Source organism: Pogona vitticeps, chromosome 5, assembly GCF_051106095.1.
Source record: "Pogona vitticeps strain Pit_001003342236 chromosome 5, PviZW2.1, whole genome shotgun sequence".
NCBI classification, from domain to species: domain Eukaryota; kingdom Metazoa; phylum Chordata; class Lepidosauria; order Squamata; family Agamidae; genus Pogona; species Pogona vitticeps.
In genome coordinates, this window is record NC_135787.1 from 169,547,445 (window position 1) to 169,572,119 (window position 24,675).

Sequence of the window (24,675 nt, forward strand, 5' to 3'; positions counted from 1 at the left end):
GTTCTACTCAGAACAGGCCTGGCCATGGTCGACCAAAGAAGTTGAGTGCCCGTGCTCAGCGTCATATCCAGAGCTTGGCTTTGGGAAATAGACGTATGAGTGCTGCCAGCATTTCTGCAGAGGTTGAAGGGGGGGGGAGTCAGCCTGTCAGTGCTCAGACCATATGCCGCACACTGCATCAAATTGGTCTCCAGGGCTGTCGTCCCAGAAGGAAGCCTCTTCTAGAGATGGTGCACAAGATAGCTTTGCTGAAGACAAGCAAAGGACATGGATTTCTGAAACCATGTCCTGTGGTCTGATGAGACCAAGATAAACTTATTTGATTCAGATGGCATCAAGCGAGTGTGGCGGCAACCAGGTGAGGAGTACAAAGGCAAGTGTGTCATGCCTACAGCCAAGCATTGTGGTGGGAGTGTTATGGTCTGGGGCTGCATGAGTGCTGCTAGCATTGGGGAGCTACAGTTCATTGAGGGAACCATGAATGCCAACATATACTGTGACATACTGAAGCACAGTATGATCCTCTCCCTTTGGAGACTGGACCTGATGGCAGTATTCCAACATGACAATCACCCCAAACATACCTCCAAAACAACCACTGCCTTGCTAAAGAAGCTGAGGGTAAAGGTCATGGACTGGCCAAGCATGTCTCCAGACCTAAACCCTATGGAGCATCTGTGGGGCATCCTGAGATGGAAGGTGGAGGTGCTCAAGGTCTCTAATATCCTCCAGCTCTGTGATGTCATCATGGAGGAGTGGAAGAGGACTCCAGTGGCAACCTGTGAAGCTCTCTCTGGTGAACTCTATGCCCAAGAGGGTTAAGGCAGTGCTTGAAAATACTGGTGGCCACACAAAATATTGACAGTTTGTGCCCAATTTGGACAGATAGTTTCCCACACACAGGAGCTGCTCATATAACTTAGGAATCAGGGGTTTGATCAAATATTCTTTTATTAATGAACAAAATCATAAGGAGAATCGAATATATAACTGTTTCAGGTGTGCATATATTAGATCATGTATTCAGTCACTCGTATTTCTCATGTTATGCTTATGTGTTCATTCCTGCTTGTTCAATATGTTTTACTTTTTCAATATTCCTTTCTTAACCCCTTTTTATCTATTCCTAAACCCTAGCTCTCTCCACATCTTCTTGTCCCTAATTCTCTCTATCCCTATCTCATTCCAAATTATCAGATTTATCAAATTAGACAAATAGCCGCCCAGAGTGGTAGAATATACAGATGAGCGGGATATAAATCGAACAAATTAATAAATAAATAAATTGTCAATTAGGGGTGTACTCACTTTTGTTGTCAGTGGTTTAGACATTAATGGCTGTGTGTTGTGTTATTTTGAGGGGTCAGCACGTTTACACTGTTATACAAGTTGTATACTCACTGTTTTACATTGTAACAAAATGTCATTTCTTCAGTGTTGTCACATGAAAAGATACTGTATACTAAAATATTTATGAAATGTGAGAGGGTGTACTCACTTCTGGGATATACTGTATATCCAGAGTCAATTAGGCACTGATTTTAGCTGTGGGTAGCTCAGTGGTTTAAATCTTGTTGCTCAGCAAAGTTGCAACTAGAGTGAACACATTGAATCACTGGGGATTTAGTAAATCAACACCTTCATAAATCCCATTGGTTCAATGGGCCTTCTCTAGTTGTGACTTGCTGTGCTGAGACGTGACTGGAGTAGACTCATTTAATCAATGGAATTTATGGAGGAGCTAATTTGTGTGGGATTTTGTAAATCCCTCACAAAGATACAGAAATGAAGTTCTCAAAATCCCATTGTGAGGGATTTACAAAAAAAAATTAAGTGCTGTTATATTCCCCATGAAAAGAGCCTGTGGTTTTAAAATATTGAACATGTGATAAAGAGAAACTGACAGATTTCTCCATACATATAAATCTCACTGGCTGGCCAGATACCTCAGTGAATCAAGTTTCTGGCTGCGATAGCCAGAGACTGTGAGTTTAGTCCCCATCCCACTCCTGTGCATCCCAGAAGAGTCAGCCTATGTAGCCTTGGGCAAACTGCACAGTCCCAGGTTGCCCCCAGAATGGTTCACCACTTCTAAGTACTCTCTGTCTAGGAAATTCTAACAAGAATTACCATAATTCAGAATTGGCTTGATGGCATATAATAATAATAATAATAATAATAATAATAATAATAATAATAATAATAATAATAATAATAATAATAATAATAATAATAATAATAATAATAATAATAATAATAATAATAATAGTCTTTATTAGGCTGATAAAAATACAACTATGGCTTGGATCCAAAGCTAAGCTAACACAGGGACCAGAAGGAAAGTTTTCCTTCACTCCTGGGGCCATCTGTATCCCCTGCAAAACCTCTCTTGACCTCTCTGGAATGCAGCATAGCAGTCAACAGAAAAGAGATGTCGGAAAATCCTTCTTCTGTAAACCTTCTTGATTTTTCTCTTCAGATCCATACCTGAGCTGAGGCAATTCTTCTTACTCCTAGCAACTTCTTGCCCATCTTTCTGATCAGTTCAAAGGTATGACACTCCAACACTGACCTCCAAGCACTATAAAACTCTATAATGCCCTTTGGTAGCTTAAGTCTGTGGTGGCCCATCACCATTGACATTTATCCCTTTATTAAGGCATCATTCCAGTATGAACTTAGATAATCATGTCCTATCATAAGAAAGTTTATCTGAAGATCAAGGTAGGAGTAGTTTCATTATTGAAGTGGTTCCAGGCAATATCAGCTTGCCTAATTCATTGTTCAGAAAGCACACATATACATACATTTACACACCAATATTCGAGACAGGCTTTTGTGGCAAAGGTGACTGCAGTGGGCTGAATAGAAACTTTTCCTAACTTATCCTAGGATCTAAGCCAATACAGTATTTATATTGCTGTCATGGGGCTACTCTTTTGGAGAAAGAGATAGGGTGCAGAGGTACTAGATCATATGATACTATTTATTCAGCCAGCTTCTGTTCACAAAGAAGAATCCATATGTTCACTATGTACTGTATTCCAAACTGTTGTTGTCATTCTTTTTAAATGGGGAGAGACAGATACGTCTGTTTATTTTGGGATTGGAAAATAAAATGGCTACACTTGCTGTAGCAAATGTGTACAGTGCACAACACAAGAATGTATTGATTTTTTGCTTTACATTAGTGCTGAAGAAAAAGAACCATCTTAATTTAGGTAGAAGGGTGTTGATGCTTTCAAGTATTCCGTCCTTAGCCCCATAAGGACGCTAGATATTATTTCACTTCCCTAAGAGTATGTATTCTTCCTCCTTTTAACTACAATTGTTTCCTCTCTTACTTTTTCATTGTTGTTGCTGCCTAATAACTATTGTGTGCCATCAAGTCGATTCTGACTCGTGGCAACCCTTTTCCGGGTTTTCCAGGTAGAGAATATTCAGGAGTGGTTTCCCACTCCCTTCTTCTGGAGGTGTTCTGGGACTGTGTGGCTTGCCCAAAGCCATGCAGGCTGGTTCTTCTGAGATGCACAGTGGGGAATTGAACTCCCAACCTCTGAGCTATCCAGCCAGCTCTGTTACTAGATAGAAGTCCCTGATTAATGCCTTCACAAAAAACAAAAATATAATTTTTTTTACTCGGTTCTTTCTTCGCCACATGAGACAGACTCTTGCATGACCTTTCTTTCAAGAATCTAGTTCTAATGACAAGAAAGAGAAAAATTAAACGACAATTGTGCAATCCAAAACATAAATATGCATGTGAAAACATAAAGTTACAGCAAATTGGCTGTCATTTCAGACATGACAGGTGTTGAGTTATATTTTTAGATGTAGACAACATATTGCTGGACTTTTATATTTTCTGGTATATCATTCTTTTAATTTTTTTTTTAAAAAGGATAATAATCACCTTGGCTTCATGTGTGTGCATGCATGCATATGCACACACACACCACAAAGACACCATCTCAGGATGAGGGCATTTAATACTCCTCTTCATGTTCACTCTGGTGCTTCCCCCAATGCCAGTCAGTGGGGGAGGAGGGCGGTGCCAACTTTATGTGACTGCAGATGGACTTCCACAGTTTGTAAGCAGCCCAATGTATAGGCTCTTTAGCAGCCTACAGTAAGTAGAGGAAATCCAGTTAAAGGGGCTTTCCTGAATGGGAGAAGGCCATGATTTGAGTTGTGTGTACCAGTTATTGGTTTGAGGTGAATGACCTCTGAAGAGAGAGAGTTTACTGAAAAACAAGGGATGCATGATGAAACATAACGTACCTCTGGGCAAAACTTTGAATCAAGTTTCACCTTTCATATTGTTGCATAAGGAATTAAAAGTTCTGAACGAAAAAAAAGAAAGGGCCGTTGTGGTCCTGGTGCATTTGTGTAATAAAAGTTGTCCTGTCCTGTTCCGGCTGCTCTCCTCTATAATCCAGTACGATTTCTCATGTTGTTAAGACTATGGTTTCTGTAATCTTGAGGGGAGAAAACAGTTGCCTGCCAAGGCATTTGTTCAAATTAATGGCTGTAGATTTCTCAGAAAGTGTTTGTATCAATTTTAGAAGCAACCCCATCATCCTCTGCAACCGTATAATTTATATACCACCTTTCAGTATGGAATGCTTGACGGTTGCTATCAAAAATAGACAAAGTAATACTTTTTAAAATGCTGTCAAGTGTCCTGTCAGCTACTACCTTGTTGCTGTATTGGTGGAAGAGCTACACATGCTTTCATTATGGAGAAATTGAACTCAATGAAAAATATGCCATGATTAAGATCACACACACTCCTTTATATGTCAGTACTTGCTCCACTGGGGTAACTTGTCTTTCCATTTATTTATTTATTTATTTATTTATTTATTTATTTATTTATTTATTCATTTATTCATTCATTCATTCATTCATTCATTCATTCATTTCATTTCATTTCATTTCATTTCTACCCCGCCTATTTGGTAAATTGCGACCACTCTAGGTGGCTTACAACACACACAATGTACGTTGTGTTTCCTTTGTGTAGAGCGGATTGGGGCGTTCTTGGCAAAGATACTGGAGTGGCTTGCCATTTCCTACTCCAGGTTGGTCTGCGAAGCAACCAACATGAACCTGACACAACTCCGGGAGGCAGTAGAAGACAGGAGGGCCTGGCGTGCTCTGGTCCATGGGGTCACGAAGAGTCGGACACGACTAAACGACTAAACACACAGAGCGGATTGGAAACTTACTCAATTTCACCCTGTGGTGTGTTCAATATTGTCTTAAGGTGTAGTGTTATGATGGGACTGTCCTCCCTCTTTCTTCTCACAGTCTTTCCATCTGTTTACTTTGACATTGGAGCAAGAGAGTTGGAGAAGAAAAAACTGCACATCAGGAAACCACTTCCCTTTTCCCTGCATACCTGTGGCAGTGAAAGATAAACAGAACATGATGACATAGTGTCCATTGCCAGTTTCAACTTAAATGTTCCATGCACCAGTTTGGCCTGATGAGTATGCCACTTTGCTCTTGCTGATGGATATTCAGCAGCCTTTATCCCCTCTGCAAACACACTGCTGCCTGATAATGTCATCAGCCAGGGCGCATAACCCAAGTTTGCCATTCATCCTCTTGAATGCGCAGCTCTGACCACCAGCTGAAACTCCCAGGTTGGATGAGAATAAACGAGCATGAAATGAAAGGTTACTGCAGTTCAGCGGTTGTTGGGTTGCACCTGGATATTTACATTCATCTCTGGTTCTCATCAGTAAGCTGCAGAAAGTGGAGAGTACATCAGGAAACAGTCAAAGTGAGAGCCAAGTAAAAAAGGAAGGGGAGGGAGGTTATTTCTTTTCTGATGACATTCACAGGGCAGGAGAAGAAAAAGAGATGGATTCTGAGGTACTTTTGCTCTTGTCTGATTTCTGGTCATGCAGACATTTCCTGTTTGACTTCCCCTCATTGGACTGCAAATAAAGATCCAACGTCAGCATGTGGTTTGAAGGGCTCTTGGGCAAGGTGCTTTCTGGAGCCCTTCATGCCACTTTTCCCGTGTAAACTAACCAGGCAAAATAAGCATCCTTTTTTCTCTTAAAACCTTTAAAAACACACACACACACAAAACCAAAAGGAAAAACATTCACCATGTTCAGAAACAAAGCATGAAGTAAGGCTGCAGCCATCTACCTGCTTTAAGACGGCATTGTATCAAAGGAGAATTTCCCATTTAACATTGCCCACTAGAAAGGCTACACTACCCTTTGTATTTTTAGGACTTTTATACTGTGCTTTGGTTCTTATGCTCTTGTGTGCCTAGGCTTCTGATCTCTTTCTCTCTGTCTCCTAGAATTGGGCTAAAGAGAGGGCTCCTTGCCTTTGGGACTCTGAAACGCTGCAAGCAGATGAACAGACTTAGAAGAAGAGTGGAAATGACTTTGTTGTGGCCCCCAAACACCATAATTGGAGGTGGGGGACTAATAACAAAAAAATTAAAAATTGAATAATCATGCCTCAAAGGGTTGTAACTTTCCTCTAAAACAAGGCACCACTTTTACCTTATTTTATCAATAAGAAAAAGAAGCAGCCCATCGCATTAAAAAAAAGTGTGGTTCGGTTTGGTTTGGTTTGGAGGTGATGATTTTGGCCTTCAGAGAGTCCTACTGGGGCAGAAAAAATGTCTTCCTAATGCTTAGAACATCCCTGTTCATGGACTGGGATATGTCAGTATGTTTTCCTGACTGGTAGCAGTTGTCTGTTATTCTTTTGACGAGAGTTCTTAGAAGATGTCTAGTATTACAGAAAATCATCTCTTCTCTCACGCTGCAACAGAACACAAGAAATCTGCCAGTGTTGTGAACGATCCTGTGGACAATAGCCTTCCAAGAAATCAAAGTGAAATTAACTTAGGTTAGCAACGTCTGTCTATCTTCATGACGAATGAGGCAGGAACCTTGATAGGAATTCTCTATAGAGCTACTGACACCCTATGGAAATGTGAGACCCAGTTTCCAGTGTTAGGATTTTTACATTTCAGTGCCTATCCCTAGAAGATATCTTACAAAAATTAAGAAGCCAATGTTGATGTGTAGGGCCCTCTCTTTATAAGTGAGTAACCAAACAGCAGGACTAACACATCTGGGATTATGGGAGGGGGCTTCTGTAGCAGAGGGTGAGATTTTCTGAAAAATAGTCATTCATTCATTCATTTTATGAGTCACTCTGGGGTTTCGGGTTTTGCACATAAATGCAAAATAAAACACAGTAAAATCAATAAAGTGCAATTAAGCACAATAAAAACTACAAGGTACATGATTTTAAAAGGCAAATACAACAACTTCTCAGAGGGTTTCGAGAAAATAACCACAGAGGTAGAAAGCGCATGTTGGTTCTCTCCACCTCTAACAGAAAAAAAAATGGAGGCTCATGGCCCTGCCCCTTAGAGAGGCATATGCTTTCATGCTCTTGCTTCATCTTTGTGATACAGACTAGTAGCCTCATTTCTTGGGACTGCAATAAAAAGTGATTAATAGCTTGGAAGTGCCACATCTAAGATATATTCCAAGTATAGTCCAGACACACAAATATTCAAATTTATTCTGTCTTCCTTCTACTATTTACTGGAGGTGAGACTGTTTAGTTCAACGGCCTCTTTCACTGTTTTTGCTTTGGAAGAGGAAGATATCAACAAATAATGATCAGCTGAGAAAAGATCTGAGAACGTTCCAGTCACAGAAGTGTCATGTAGGTTCACAAACAATGAGGGGGAAACAGCGAGAGAAGCACTGCGCTGATCGCTCCCCACTCACAACAAGCATGAAAGCATTTCTAATCCTGTAGTATTTATGCAAACTGATGATTGCTAGAGTTTTCAGAACACTACAAAAGTGCTTTTATCTTCACTTTGTGTTGTAAAAACTGGGCAAATAGCTGGAGCTGCCAACAGCAGCTTGCTATCTGTGACCCCGTTGAGGCTTAAGGAAGGTCTTCTGGAGTTTCAACCACTTTTACTGGCATGGTCCCACTGACTGCCTCTCTTCCTTTCTTTCCATGGTGAGCAGGTATTGGAGTTTGCTGCTCGTTAATTACAGGAGATGGGCAAATGGTGAATGTGGGAGAAAGGACAGAAGGAGCCACAGAGTAGAGCTGCTTCCACCACCACCTCAACTAATGTAGAGGATGGGAAGTAGGGGTTTATAGGAAACTGACACGGGAAAAGAGAGAACATTGGTATAACTTATGGTGCTGGGAAAGGAACTCAAGTGTTTCAGGCTAGGATCTACCAATGGCATAATGCTTGTAAGTGCCAATTGTGCAAATGTTTGTATATTTTTTTATACTTTTGCAAGAAGGCTTGTCACATTTCCAATAACTCAGCACAACAAGGCATGTCATACCTCCTGTAACTAAGCACAGCCTCATTCCCCACATGAGCTGCAGCTTGTTGGTGGTGCTACGTGATACGCTGGCCAAACTCCTTCCCTCTCTGCCACACCTATACAGCTATGTCAGGGGGCTTTTCACTCCGCCAGAATTGCACTGGATCTCAACTTGAATTCCTAAAATAGAATTCTTAACATGATGGATCAACTTTCTTCCTCCACCATGTTAAAATGTAACCATCTCTGTGGTCAGCCCCTATATTTGGGTGCAAAAGGTAGTGCCAAATAATCTCCCTGTGAGGAGTCACTTAGCATTAAATACTCCAAACCATCTGCCACCATGTTTGCTTCTAACACCATGAATGTCAACTCCACTCCACTTCTTCGCTGAGTCCTATGCATTAATCATACATATCTTACAAATCTTTGAGCTGTTTCAAAGCTAGTGAAGAAGGGGATCTCTCTGCCTCGTTATTATATATGGCAATGAATTAGTTCCCCCAGGATTCGCTGAAATTAACGACGATGGGGCATCAAGAAGAATTCAATAGCCAACCACAATCTATTTCATTTTATGCATTGCCTATCCAATATTTTGTTTTCTGTACTAACAGTCTTTTTTATGTTCCCATCACACTGGAAATCTTACGAGACACAACTTTCACATATAAGGAGAATGGCTGTTGAAGATCTCACAAATTCCGATGCTACTAGCATCCAGGAGATCTGCTCCAGTCCCAGCACAAGGCTGTACCACTGGCTAGGCCTGATATTGAGAGGCCCATTATTTCCTGCATCCAGGGCCCCTACTGTCACAGGAATGTTATCAGAGGGAAATATTTCTGTCTTGTATGATTTTTATTGCCTCTGTCCATTTATTCCTTTTTCCAGACCATTCCAAAATGGATTCATAAAATCCAGTCCCCTGGCATAAAATAAGATGTCCAAGACATTGCACTCGTAATCAATTAAAAATGTCTGCACTAGGAATTCTTAGAAGATTATTGTATAAAAATGGTCTTCATTTGTGTTCAGCAGATTTTTAACATATGTTAAAAATGAACCCCTCCCTGCTTCCTCGTTCTTTAGCCAGTTGTGATCATACAGACTGAAAGTTTCTGGAATCGTTTGCATTCTACTTGGCACATCTTCCCCATTACATTTTTTGTATATATCTGAAACTCTATTTTCAAAGATGCACTTAATCTTTAGCAAGCAGTTTGATCCTTTTAGAATAAAACTACTCACTTTTCATTAATTGTACAATAGTCATATTAAAGACTGAAAAAAGAAATTCAAGACACAATTGATTTTTAAAAAATTATTTTCTGTTATTCTGTTTCATTATATTGAACTATAGTAAGACATGCAGATGAGAAGCTCCACTTATAAAGGCATTGTGCCTCTGAAAATTATATTTTAGGAATAACCAAAAGAGAAGGACCAAGAGTTGCATGACTTGGCCTTCCAAATTATCTAACTGGTTACTGTTAGATCAAGATTTCCCTTGATCTAATCCAGCATGGCAGTCTTCGCATGTAATATTTCTACTTGACTAACTTGAAAGATATGTGGTGGAAGTGGCAGGGGGACAAATCTAATATGGAACAGATGATGAATGTATTGACTATTGCAAGGATGAGAACAGCAATGAAATGGAAATGTTTAGAAGTGCCAAGAATGCATAGTTAAATATTAAGTATTTGGCAGGTAGAAGTATTAGTCAAAGCAATAAATATAGAAAGGGCACTGGAAGGGCAAGAAGCTCTAATACTTTCCCTAGGGAATGTACTTCATTTATCCAGTTTTGGAACATTCATTCGGGAAAATGAAATGGACCAAAAAATTTATTGTTAATTTTGTAATCTACCTACATGAGAAGAATATGAACATAATTTTTTTTAAGAGACACTTATCTATCCACACCTGCAATGGAAAAGGGATTGGATTGAAGGAACACAGATATGGGTATGCAGACGGTTGTAAGCATGAACAGTATGTTATAAGCAAGTATGCTTTCTGCTTATGTTACAAACAGAGGGACTACATGTGACTGTACTATAGGATGAATGTATTGCTTCCCTGCCCAGCTGTTAAGGTGGTCAGTTTGATCCTGCACAAATGAATTTGTTAAGGAACTGAAACCTGGGTACCGCTCTTAAGGTGTGATCTATATGACTGGGTCTGTGGGTTGGAAGCTGCAGGAGTGACAGTGAACCAAAGATTCAGAATAAATCATCCAGTGTGCTACTGCGATAGCTGGGTGGTTAGAAAGAGCTCTTGCCTGCAGCACAGATGCCAGTCATGCCTCTTCCATCTCCTATCCGCCCTGACCTAGGTTTTGCAGCTTCCAACACAGGTGCTCTTGATAGTTTCCTTTATTTTCCTGGCTCTTCTTTCCAAGCTGATTTTTAACTCATCATAACACAGCCATGAATCTTGCCATTTAAAAAAAAATAAATTAAAATAAAACTATAGACTTGTAATAATATGATTAGCACATCATCGTGCATTTTTTACCAATATGTATATGACTCTACGTTATCTTATTTTGTGTGTTGTCATTTCCCAGCATTTAAGACAGTACTGTAGTTCTCAAACTCAGGTCACTATTGGAAAGTATGCACACAGTAGTACAGAAAAAACATTAACTTGTGGATTCAGCCCTTAGGAATTCAGAACGATTAGCTGAGCACACTTCCCTCTTTGGGAAGGAATCGTGCTTGCACTTCTTTCTAACACAATAAGAAAGCTTGTGGGTTTTTGGGTTTTTTTGAGAAATGATCTTGGGAAATGAAAGGTGAGGTCTTGGTTTTTGCATAGTTGGAGATATCAAGGCAGAGCCACAGCTGCCTGTTTTAACAAAGCAAAGCTAAAAGCATACTGCTTATATACCACCCTATAGCACTTAAAGCACTCTCTGGGCTGTTTACGACTTAATTTTGCAGGCTATACAGTGCTTTCCCACCACCCTAAGCTGGGTACTCAATTTATCAACCTCAGAAGACTGGAAGGCTGAGTGAACCTTGAGCCGGCTACCTGGGATTGAACCCAGCTCATGAACAGGGTTTTGGCTGCAGCACTGTAGTTTAGCGACTGTGCCAGGAGGCCTCTATAGAGAAAAATGACAAAAGTGTGTCTTCCTTTGAGGGATGGAAATGACATCAGCAGCCTTCAAGATAGCAATCTAAGAATTGTAAACACAGGACACAGCAGGTAAGGACTGACTAGGAAATCTGAGGTGATCCTTTCTCTTTACTCTTCCCTATATGGAGGCATGCATCTTCTGAGTTGCATCCAATCACTTCCAACATTAACAGCTCCCAGGCAGACCACTGGCTATGTTGGCTAGGAGTTGAAGTCCAACAGTTCATTAGAACCAAGTTTTAATAATTTATTTAAGAATATTACTCTTTTTCCAAATAAACTCACTACCTTCTCTAACCTCTGCTATGTTTTAAAATATGATCACACTTCCCACATTGCGAATTCTAAGCAGCCATTCAGTCATCCATCTGATGTTTTGGTTTGCTTTTACCTTCTTGAACAATTGCGCTCTAGCTACTTTCAGAAGATGTGTCAGAAGATCTGAAAACAAACTGTATATTGTAAGGAAAATACCACCGTGATCGTCATTAGTAATAGTGGGGAGCATATACCTGTGAAACATCCAGACATCACTCTCTTGGTAAAAAAAACCGCCAGTGTCAATTGGCCCTAGTTTTCCCCTTGTCTCAAGAAAAGTAAGGCAACAACATGGATGGAAAAAACAGATGTACTGCTGTCTTATATGTAGGGTAGCTCATTCATATTTGTCTCGTTGAATCTTGTGAGCTGAAGTATTGCCTCAGAGATGAAATCAGCTCTGACCTCCGCCTTTTACTTTCCTGTAAAAGGAGGAGGAATTTTTTTTCCTTTTCATAAGACAGGAATGACTGATTGAGTGGGCTTAAACAGAGACCACAGCCGCTGTGCAACCCCAGACATGCCCAAGAAAAGAAGGAGACCTGTGTGCTATTCCCCAAAGAATTTCTCTCCTTCCTGCTGCTCACAATTCCCGGCCCCCGTCCTCTTCAATGTGCAAACATATTTATTTAAGAAGGAAAAATAATGACTCTACTTAAGGTACTGGTTGCGGTGGAGAACAGGGAAGGGAGAGGGACAGTGTTTGGTGAGTGCTTTGACAAGCCTTATTTTCTTTCAGAATTGAAGATGTTGGGGGGCTTCCAGATGTTCCATGTCTTGAATCACACCTATTTAATAGGTGCAGCACCTATTTGCTAAGGTTGCTTACAAATGGAAAGTACTGAAGCTGTCAGAGACACTGGATCAAGGTGTTTGACAGCAGCTGCACAACAAGCTGACATAGGAACTTGTGTGGATAACCATAATTCTCAGCATGGGTTCAAAAAATTGGAATGAAACATGGGGAAATGTCCCCACCAAAATAGTGCTGGACTTTGACACCAAACAGCTTCTACTAAGAGTAAGGGATTGCAGAAGTCCCAAACATTTGTGGACCAAGAGTTTCCCACCATGCCTGAACTAGTAAATGTTATCATTGTCAAGTGTTGTAAGGCTAATGCGACAGAGGTAAAGGTAAAGGTAAAGGTTCCCCTTGACAATTTTTGTCCAGTCGTGTTCGACTCTAGGGGGCGGTGCTCATCCCCGTTTCCAAGCCATAGAGCCAGCGTTTTGTCCGAAGACAATCTTCCGTGGTCACATGGCCAGTGCGACTTAGACACGGAACGCTGTTACCTTCCCACCGAGGTGGTCCCTATTAATCTACTTGCATTTGCATGCTTTCGAACTGCTAGGTTGGCGGGAGCTGGGACAAGTGACGGGCGCTCACTCCGTCACGTGGATTCGATCTTATGACTGCTTGGTCTTCTGACCCTGCAGCACAGGTTTCTGCGGTTTAGCCTGCAGCACCACCACGTCCCTCACAATGCGACAGAATCTTACGGCAAATACATTTTATTCTTCTATTAGTTCCACTGAACTACTCTAACTACAACCTACTACACTAAAGTCAGTCACAATTACAGTAGCCCATTTGAATCAATGCATCTTTCAGAGGAATTGACTCACTAAAACTGAATTACATAAATGGGCCTACTCTATGGTGATTTGCTATGCTAAGCAATGGGATTTTGGGCTTACTGTGATTCTCATCTGTTGATTGAGAACAGATCCTGCCCCTCCTCTGTATGACAATCTTCCAAGTATTTGAAAAATGAAATCATATCTCATTTCAGTCTTCTTTTTTCAAAGCTAAACATGCCCAGTTCTTTCAATCTTTCCTCACAGGGCTTAGTTTTCAGTCCCCTGATCATCCTTGCTGCCCTCCTCTGAACTTGTTTCAGTTTGTCAGCATCCTTCTTAAAGTATGGTGTCCATACACTCCATCGTCCGAGTTATTAATAAAAATAACTTGGACAAGGGCACTGAAGAGCATCAGTCTCAGGACTGAGCCTTGCGATACCCCACTTGTTACCTCCTCTCAGTTTGAACCATCAATAAGCACTCTGAGTATGGTTCTGTAACCATCTGTGTATTCACCTGACAGTCATTCTAGCCATGTGTAGGACCTGTAACATGTTGGGACAGGCCCATGGAAATAGAAGAGGATATTCCCTTCCCCAATATATCTTTTCCTCAAAGATATAACAAATTTATTTTATAATTGCAACATAATGAGGAATAATTTCATTTCTTTTTTTGCTGTATAACTGTAAATTTTAAATTACCTCCATAGAAGTGTGGCCTCACTAAATGCTTGAGGAGGAATATTTCATAGTTCAAGTGCTGGTTGTGTTGTGTCCCATGCTGCTGTCTTGGATTCTGTTGTAGGTGTTGATGTGATTGTGATGTACACCCCGTGTCCCTGCTTGTTTCCTTCATCCAGGTCCACACTGACAACGTTCCTTCTTTCCCTCTCGCTGCCACCAGTGGATTTCTCTTATCCACACAGTAAAGAACTTTATTCTCACACTTGCTGCCAATAAGAGAATTATTTTTATTAAAGGGTATGAAAGGGTATGTGGTGGCGCTACGGGCTAAACCGCAGAAGCCTGTGCTGCAGGGTCAGAAGACCAAGCAGTCGTAAGATCGAATCCACGCGACAACGGAGTGAGCTCCCGTCGCTTGGCCCAGCTCCCGCCAACCTAGCGGTTCGAAAGCATGCAAATGCAAGTAGATAAATAGGGACCACTTCGGTGGGAAGGTAACAGCGTTCGTGTCTAAGTCGCACTGGCCATGTGACCACGGAAGATTGTCTTCGGACAAACGCTGGCTCTATGGCTTGGAAACAGGGATGAGCACTGCCCCCTAGAGTCGAACACGACTGGACAAAAATTGTCAAGGGGAACCTTTACCTTTACCTTTGAAAGGGTAACTCAGAATCACAGATGATCTTTATTCATTTTCATTAGATCACAATCACTGGAATATCGTATTTTATGTTCCACATTAGATAACTTCTTGTTTACTTATTTTCAATTCAACCAGTGTATATTTATTAGTAATAATTCTCTATCTCTGACTATCTATCTCTCTCAGCAAACCCCACTCCTTTTTCTCTCTAACTCTCCAACTGACTAACTAACAAAACTTCTGCCTCTGCCCCTCCTTCCTCTCATTGGCTCCTGCACATGAGGTTCCGCTGTGATTGACAGGAGCGAATTGGGCATCCGCTACAGTGACTTTGAGTAACATTAGATAAAATAGTGTTTCACATGACATAACAGTGGTTTATGGCATTTTAGAATTCCTTTTAGATAACCGAAAGTAATTATTCAGTTACTTTGCATAAAGAAGAAAATAAACCATAATTTTATCTAACTGATTTCAACTATACTTTCCACATCTGAAAATGAATTGTTTCTCTGTGCTTTCTAATAAGCTTATTCTGGGAGGGAAGCCATATCACTGAAAATAGGAACAAAGGAGAAGGAAACATAAGATGGGTGAAATCAGTTCTTCTCCCTGCCATTTTACTGCCAACTTGTTTTCAAGTTGACAAGTTTCCACCATGGTCTGCACTGTGAATGCTACATGTGAAGAGAGTGCTACATTTTCTCTGCACTCGATACCAACTTTTTAAAAGATTTCTGTATTTAGACAGGTGGTAACTGGGGATTTATTGGCCCAGACTTCCAATTGCATGGGCAGGTCTTTGTATATACGACTATGTTGCTGTTCTTCTAGTTGTCTGGCTTTGTTTTTACAATTCTCATGGCTGAAATGCTGACAAAATGAAAAAAAAAAACAGGTTAGGTGGGAAAACTTCTTTTAAAAAGGTTTTTACAGTGAACCTGAACCGTGTCTCATTTGGCCGGAGGGGAAAGACACTTGTGTCATATAAATGCTGGTTTAAATGACACGGTGTTGGAAAGTCAGAGGGAAAAATTTAGGACCTCTGTGCCTAGCTGAGACCCTAACCACCACTACAATAGCACACTCCAACTAAAACAAGTACAGTTTTATGAACAGAAGCCTATGGTTTGTGGTTCGTTTCTTCTAGACAATACAAAAGACAACACACATACATACTATTTTTTAACCATAATTGTGAGAACAACAGTCAAGATACTAGGCAAATGTTCTAGGACTTGTTCACACTTGTGGCTCACTGTGAAGGAAAAAAACCTCCATCCAGCAGAAACATTAGAAATATGTGTGATGTCTAATTAAGCGCACCTCAGTTACAAGAGCCTACCGTGACTATTTCCTAAAAGGCTAAGTACCAGAGCATAGGTCCTCCAAGTGGCTTATGCTGCCAACTCACTGGATAGACTTGTGCCCAATACCACACATATGGAAGTAGGCACAGTTAATGCAAGCCATTCTACTCGTTAAGCTGCTGCACCAACAGATCCAAGAATCACATCCCAGCATTTTGCATCATTCCTATATTTTTAATTCCTTCCCTGGGCTCCCACACCATGCTTCCCTGGCTGCTCACTTCCCCATCTGCCTGAAAAGAAAAAGAAAAGACCATTCATTCTAAAATGGCAGTGGGCCTCAGTTTATAGAGGATAGTCCTCTGAAAAACTGTCAGAAAACAGTCTGACAGTCTTTGTTTGAAGTGGGCTTCTGTTTGGAATGTTATCCAGCCTAAAGCCAATTTCAATGTAAAGACCCAAAAGAAAGGGAGATCCTTCAACGGCCTTGAATTGCACCACCATAGGAGCAGCTGAGCCGTGAGCTGACCAGGCACACACAGATCAACTCATAAGAATTTTCCATCCTGTGGTGAGATATATTGCATTTCTACCGTGTTTCCCCAAAAATAAGACCGGGTCTTATATTCATTTTTGCTTATTTTCAGGGGATGTTTTATGATTTTCATGTACAACAATTTACGTTTATTCAAATGCAGTCATGTCATCTGCTGGTTGCTGCACAAGGGTGGTGGGTGGGGTTTCATTTAACTAGGGCTTACTTTTGGGGTAAAGCTTATATTATGAGCATCCTGAAAAAATCATACTAGGGCCTATTTTCAGGTTAGGTCTTATTTTTGGGAAAACAGGGTATTTAAATCTACACTAATTATTTCTAAACATGAATTTATACATACAGTAGTGCCTCGCTTAACAATTGCTTCGTTTAACGAAGAATTTGCTTAGCGATGGCTTTTTCGGAGCGATCTTGCACTCCGTTTAACAATGTTCCCTATGGGCAATTTTCGCTTAGCGATGTTGGGAGCAGCCGGGCGGCAGGGCAGAAAGGCAGGAGCCGATCCGGTCTTTCTTCCCCACCATCGGGCGCAGCGCTTTGGGAGAAGCCTCCCAGTGGGGGAGAAAGACCGGATCGGCTCCTGCCTTTCTGCCCCGCCGCCCGGCTCCTCCCAAAAGGCTGCCCCACTGGTGCTTGTAGCAGCGGAGGAGGTGCACGGTGGAGGAGAAAGGCCAGATCGTCTCCTGCCTTCCTTCCCCACCGGGCACCTCCTCCGCTGCTGCAAGCACCATCGGGGCAGCCCTTTGGGAGGAGCCGGGCTGCGGGGAAGAAAGGCTGAAGCCAATCCGGTCTTTTTCCCCCACCGGGAGGCTTCTCCCAAAGCGCTGGGAGGGAGAAATCAATTGGGGGACCATGTTTCACTTAAAGATGTTTCCTATGGCGATTTTCGCTTAAGGACGGCAATCCGTTCCTATTGGAATGGATTGTCCGGTTTTCAATGCATCTCTATGGGAAAACGCGTTTCGCTTAGCGATGTTTTCCCATAGCAATGTTGGTTTTGGAACCAATTAAAATTGTTAAGCGAGGCACCACTGTAATTATATAATCTATATAAATTATTATCTACAAATTGTATGCATATATTTATCCTGGGGTTTTTTGACTATTACTTTTCCTTGCAAGGACTGTTGCCTACATGGCTGCTATAAACCAAAATGAGTTGCCAGTTTGTTACCCTACCAACATAGCTGAGGGCTGGGCCTGCCTTGAAGCAACCCACTATAATGGGTGGGATGATAGATGAAGATGAATTGATTACTGTATTGTACATTGCAGTATTATGGGAGGGTATTAGTCTCAATTTCAGAGAGCAAAACCTTCGGGAACAACATTTGAAATACACTGTGAAAGGCCCAAAAAAGGTTGTACATTTAATTAGAGTATTTTTGTATAATTGGATTTGGCGGATATGACTATATTGCTTTAGTTGTACAATAACAGCTCATTCATCTCAGAGGTAATAGTCTCATTTCTTAATCCATAAACTATCTGTATGATCAGTGCAGGCAATTTAGAAAATTAAAATGATTTCATCCTGTTTGTTTTCCTGTTTTTCTTAAGATAGCAAATCTTAAGAAAACAAATACACTGAAATTCACTGGTTTATTTGTCCTTGATTTCTGTACAAACATGTTTATTCTGTTTAAAGTCTTGCAATGCCCCCTCTTAATAATATTCAATACTCTCCCATGAGAACTGTGACTGAGGTTATATAAATATGCAGCTCTTGGTTTTGGCAATTCCACTTCACCCTTACAATGATCATTTTTCTTGCTGTATGTGTACAGCCACAAAATCAGTGAGGCTGAAAACTTACCCACATTTATTGGGGATAATTATCCCCAATGAACACATTTGGACTTATCTCTGAGAAAACATATAGGATGAGGCTGTTACAGCTCTGAAAGATTGCCTTTTCCCATATATACAGTAATTACTTCATCTTTAAGTCTTCTTGAGAGACCCTATTTATATCCAACTGTTAGTGTGATTAGATGAGTATTTAGCCTGCTGTTCGGAGTGGTGCAGGGATGGGTTAGTCCTTTTGACAGTGAGCATACAACATAATCTCTGGAGTGAATCAAATCATCCCAGAGCATTTGTTCCTACCCACACATTTCTGGCCCCTGTTAGAGGCTTCTATTTTTGTGTGTGTGTGTGTGTGTGTGTGTGTGTGTGTGTGTGTGTGTGTGTGTGTGTGTGTGTGTGTGTGTGTGTGTGTGTGTGTGTGTGTGTGTGTGTGTGTGTGTGTGTGTGTGTGTGTGTGTGTGTGTGTCGAACCTTCATCTACTTTGTCATTATCATGAAGTGGCTTGAAAAGAGAGCCAGTTTATAATATTAACAAATGAATCACTCCCTTAGTTCTGCTACATCCGAGGGTAGCAAGCTGGCTTAGAAAGTCCAGAAGAAGCCATGCAGACCTCCCAGTTCTGCAATCTAAGATGGAGGAAGGCTGGAGGCTCTGGTGCAATGTCTGGGGTTGCTACTCCTGCCCCCGATATCTGCTTCCTAAAGCAGTTGCCTTTCAGTGCCTAAGAGTAGGACCAGACCTGGACCATGATATTTGAAATCATGACACCCAGTGGCCCAAGAGTTTTATTTATGACCACATTCATCTGGGCTCATTTTTTTTAACTGTATGGTGAAATTCAGAAGGAAATTGCTTCTCCTTGCATGGTACTAGCTAAAGTCCATAAATGATTCTACAGGAGATATCCCTAATCTTAGGGCTGATAAGAGATATTGGATGTTTAAGCATCCTCATCATGTCCAGTCTTTTTGTGCTGTGAAAAAACATGTAAGAAAGGGTTTTATTGTCAATGTACTAAAATGTGACTCTATGTAATACTGCAACAGATGAATATAACAATCCTTATCTTTATTTAGACTATACCAAGTCCTCATTGAAAGAGATAATTAATACTTAGAATGAGACTATTAAGTTTGCAACATGTGGCAGAAAATCCTGGCCCTTCTGATTATACTCCTGCATTCATCAAGAAGTTAAACTCCATCTTTTATACTTGGATTGGACTAAGACTTTTCATCACTGTACATCAGTCGATCTGCTTCTTTTTGCAAGGATATTCTTTGCATTTCTTAATAACCATTAAATAGCCGCTAATTATGAATGTTTATACTTTTAGTATTTCTGTACCCTACATTTCACTCCCACACGACCGTGTGTATGAACATTAGATTTAGATCAGGCATCCTTCAGTCTCAAGAGACTATGGTAACATGCTCTGTATGGAGGACTTGGAACAGCGTCTAGTGAGGTTGAGAAGGCCAATTCAAGAGTGACAATCCCTTCCACACTGAAGACAAATACAATCTGTTCCCTGTCCAGCTCCCTGGTTTTGCTCATTTCGGGACTGCCTCTTTGCTTCAGCCTGCTGGACAAGTGTCTCTTCAAAATGGGAGAGGCCATGATGCACCACCAGCCTCCAGGCTGAATGCTCCTATGTCAGGGTTTCCCATCTGTTGATGTCCATTCCTAATGCCTTCAGATCCCGCTTCCAGATGTCCTTGTATCGCAGCTGTGGTCTCCCTCTGGGACGATTTCCCTGCACTAATTCTCCATACAGGAGATCTTTTGGAATCCAACCATCAGGCATTCTCACCACATGCCCAAGCCAAGGTAGATGTCGCTATTTCAGTAATGTATACATGCTAAGAATTCCAGCTCATTCTAGGACAACTCTATTTGGAACTTTGTCCTGCCAGGTGATACCAAAAATGCGTCAGAGACAATGCATATGGAAGGTGTTCAGCTTCCTCTCCTGCCATACACAAAGGGTCCAGGACTCACTGCAGTACAGGAATGTGCTAAGGACACAGGTTCTATAGACCTGGATCTTGGTATATACCGTCAGCTTCTTATTAAGCCATACTCTCTTTATAAGCCTAGAGAACATGGTAGCTGCTTTGCCAATGCGTTTATCCAGCTCGACATCTAGGGAGAGAGTGTCAGAGATAGTTAAGCCAAGGTACCCAAAGTCATGAACAATCTCCAATTCTTGTGTGGAGATGGTAATAGAAGGAGGTGAGTCCATGCCCTGGCCCATGACTTGTGTTTTCTTCAGGCTGATTGTTAATCCAAAGTCTTGGCAGGCCTTGCTAAAGTGATTCATGAGTTGTTGGAGGTCTTCAGCAGAGTGGGCAACAATGGCTGCATCATCGGTGAAGAGGAAGTCCCGCATGCATTTCAGCTGGACTTTGGTCTTTGCTCTCAATCTAGGGAGATTAAAGAGCTTTTCATCTGATCTAGTCCAGAGATAGACACCTTCTGTTGCAGTTCCAAAGGTGTATGTCAGCATGGCAGCAAAAAAGATCCCAAACAGGGTTGGCACAAAGACACAACCCTGTTTCACTCCGCTTCAGATGTCAAAGGGATCTGATGTTGAGCCATCAAAAACTACAGTGCCCTTCATTTCCTCATGAAGGGACCTGATGATGTTAAGGAGTCAAGGTAGACATCCAATCTTGGGAAGTATTTTAAAAAGACCATCCCTGCTAACCAAATCAAAGGCCTTTTTAAGATCTATGATGGCCACCAAGAGTGGCTGTTGTTCCCTGCATTTCTCCTGCAACTGTCTGAGGGAAAATACCATATCAGTGGTGGATCTATTAGCTTGAAATCTACACTGTGATTTTGGATAGACTCTGTCTGCAAGCGCCTGGAGCCTCTTCAGCACAACATGGGCAAGCAGCTTCCCTACAATGCTGAGAAGAGAGATGCCACGGTAGTTATTGCAGTCACCCCTGTCTCCTTTTTTTTTATACAACGTGACAATGTTTGCATCCTTCTTGTCTTGTGGTACTCCACCTTCCCTCTAGAAAAGACAAAAGATTTCATACAGCTCAGTGGTGATGGTCTCTTTATAGCACTTCAGCAGAGATGTTATCCTTCCCAGGTGTCTTGCCAGAGGCGAGGGAATCCAGGGCCGCTTTTATTTCTGCTAAAGTTGGTTCTCTGTCCAACTCTTCCAAGACAGGCAGGCACTCGATGTTATTTAGTACTTTTCGGTTACTACATTCTTTCTGGAATATAGCTCAGAGTAGTGCTGCACCCAGGGTTCCATCTGCCATGCTCAATCCTGGTTGATCATGCCTGTAGCAGATTTCAAGGGTGTATAAACATATGTTCAGGTAATAATACTTCATGCAACCAATAAAGTAGGTTGCAGTCCATGCTGCAATAAAATATAGAGAGTGCAGCTGAGTCTCAATTTCTTTCTCGCTGCAGTGGGTCTTGGAATCAGCAGCTACCAGAATCATCCAGTCAGTGCAGCCACATTCCTGTAGTCCAAAAATATAACTTTTCTAAGCTCTAGTTTATGGTAACTTGATGTAGACCCAGTCTGGAGCAGAGGATCTCATTCTGATGGAGAAAGCTTAGATCTTCCCTCTGTCACCATTTTTTTCTTGAATCTCTCAAAAACACAAAGGTAGTTATTTGACAAGTTTGTGCATTTTGAAGCCCAGTGCCTTCAAACCTGACCCATGCCAAAAGCTCCATTTTACATATGATATTTGGTTACAGATACATATTTGTCCAGAGGTGCATGTATAATGCTCCTCTGCTATTGGACCAAGGTTTGAAGGGATCCCCAGGAAATGACTGGGAAGATCCTGGTTACTTACAAGGACATAGATTTATTGAGTAACTTATAAGGGACTCAGTAGAACAGACATTGTAACTTACAAGTCATGGTGTGAAGTCTGAGCAAGTACAGCAAATAGTAATCGCAATGGCTTTCGCGGCTAGGGTCTAATGGTTGTGGTTTTTTTGGGCTCGTGGCCATGTTCTGAAGGTTGTTCTTCCTAACATTTCACCAGTCTCTGTGACTGGCATCTTCAGAGGACAAGAGTAGGAACTCTGTCCATGCTCTGTTGCCTTTTTTTATAGTTGAGTATTTACAACACAATGAAATATATGCATAATATAACAAACTGCTGCAAGTTAACTTAAATTAAATAACCCAAGATTTACAGATATAGATTTTTTTTTTAACAAGGGAACCAACAGAGTAGGGCAAAAACAGTTCAGTGTCAGAACATATGATTTGTTGGTTGAAATCCTGTTGCATGGTGTGCTAATTCATGCTAGATTAGACCTAGTGAATCAGTGGGGATTTGGTGGGTCAACTGCTACTCCTGTCCTCTGAAGATGCCAGCCACAGAGACTGGTGAAATGTTAGGAAGAACAACCTTCAGAACATGGCCAAGGAACCCGAAAAACCCACAACAACCAACAGCAAATAGTCTTTATACATTATTGCTGTTTCGCCAATAGGTTGCAGCTCGGTAATACATTATTGCTACATCATGCCTGAGTGTGTGAGCTACTCCTCAGTTAGTATCTCATTGTGATAAGCTCAGCTATGCATAGCTGTAGTAAATGAGCACACCATTGGCAGATGATAAACAACATCTGCCTTCAGCCTCCCTTTGTGTTCCGAAAACATACTTCAGCTTGCACATCCTTTGTCCATCTCTGAATCATGTGAACATTGGAGCAGCTTTAGTTACACAAAATGGAAGGCAACAAATCAAAATGGAAAACAGACAGCTCCTCTAAATTATGGGTAGGAGGGCATGCAAAACAAGAACAAATCTAATGTGATGAGGGGGTCCTCTTAGGTTCTTTAATGGTTTTTGTTTTTATTTTTCAGATCACAACTCCAGCTTTCCCTGTTGTCATCAAGCTGGGACATGCTCATGCTGGAATGGGGAAGGTAATGTTCATTGTCCTCCTAATTCTGAGAAAAATGTTCATGCCCTGTATACTTCAGTCAACAGGACAGCAAAAAAAAAAAATCCCTTCATCACAACAAACAAAAATTTATCGATTTTTTGTGTTATCCAACAATTGTGGGGGGGGGGAGGGCTCCATACATTAGAGAGAGGCATGGGGCCAGACTATATTATATGACTGTGGAGGCTGAGTGTATAGAGTACAAAATGTGAGGGATTATGAGTGGGTTTTATGTCTTCCCCCTTTCCTTCCCCCTCTGATATAGGAAGTTCCAAGTCCAAATCATGATTAAACATTTCAACTTTCATTAACAATTTTTCATTTATTTATTTATTTATTTATTTATTTATTTATTTATTTATTTATTTATTTAATTTGTAGCCCGCCCATTTAGTCAACTGACTACTCTGGGCGGCTAACATCATATAAAATAAACCATTTAAAATATAGGAAAAAATAATACATCAATAGACAAAGACTCAAGGTGGAGGAACAAGAGGTGGCTGGAGGGAAGGCTTGCCTAAATAGCCAACAAGGATGGCAGCTTTGCTACAACTACTGTACTTCAAATAATCTCGAATTGGGGTCAAACAGTACTGAGGCTCTGGGTTCCTCAACCTGCTGGACCCTATCCAAGTATTTACATCTGTCCTTTGGGTCTTCTGGGTGAGAACAAGGAGGCATCTGGCATCGTTCAGTGCATAGGGAACTGCAACAAGGGTGTTGAGCCCAAGCCACCTCCATGTCCTTCCGTCTCTTCTGCTCCACTCTCCCCATTCCTCCATGGGTCAGAGCTTCCCACAATCTCATTCTCTCCAGTGAGTTCCATGTCTCTCTCACCTCTGGCTTTTCCTTGACCTGTCCTTCTGTTTCTAAACAAAGTTGTTTCCTTCGCCCTCTCTCCCCAGGAGGTAAGTTTTCTTGGGGGCCTATGCCTTCACTGTCTCTCAGCTTCTTCTTGGGGCACTCTGAGGCAAACTGTTTCTGCCATCAAAGGGTTTCTCTGACAACCCAGTCACACTCTTCAGGAAGTTCTGGCTCCCTCTCTTCTCCCTTTTCCTACACACTTCTCTTTCTCCCTGTTCTCTCTTTTCTCTTACTGTGCCTTCTACCTCTTTTTCTTCTTCCTTTAGTTTCTCCTCCTTTCCCCCTTCTAGCCCTTTTATCACTTTTATCCTTTCTTGCTCCTCCTCCTCTGCCTATTGCTTTTCTCCTTGACTTTCTGGTGTTTTCCTACCTTTTCTTTCTCATGTCTGTGGGAGAGGTGGAAGTGGTGAATCCCTCTATTTCTGAAGAGAAAGGGGACAGCACTTT

At 41.4% G+C, this 24,675-nt stretch overlaps 1 protein-coding gene across 1 annotated transcript in view; it reads left to right on the forward strand.

Annotated features, from left to right (window-relative positions):
- SYN3 (synapsin III) overlaps positions 1 to 24,675 on the forward strand; it is a 240,444-nt gene that overhangs the window by 167,259 nt on the left and 48,510 nt on the right. The window contains exon 7 of the mRNA XM_073000041.2: positions 23,279 to 23,341. Within this exon, the coding sequence (XP_072856142.1) occupies positions 23,279 to 23,341 (63 nt within the window). The remainder of the gene's footprint in view (positions 1 to 23,278; positions 23,342 to 24,675) is intronic.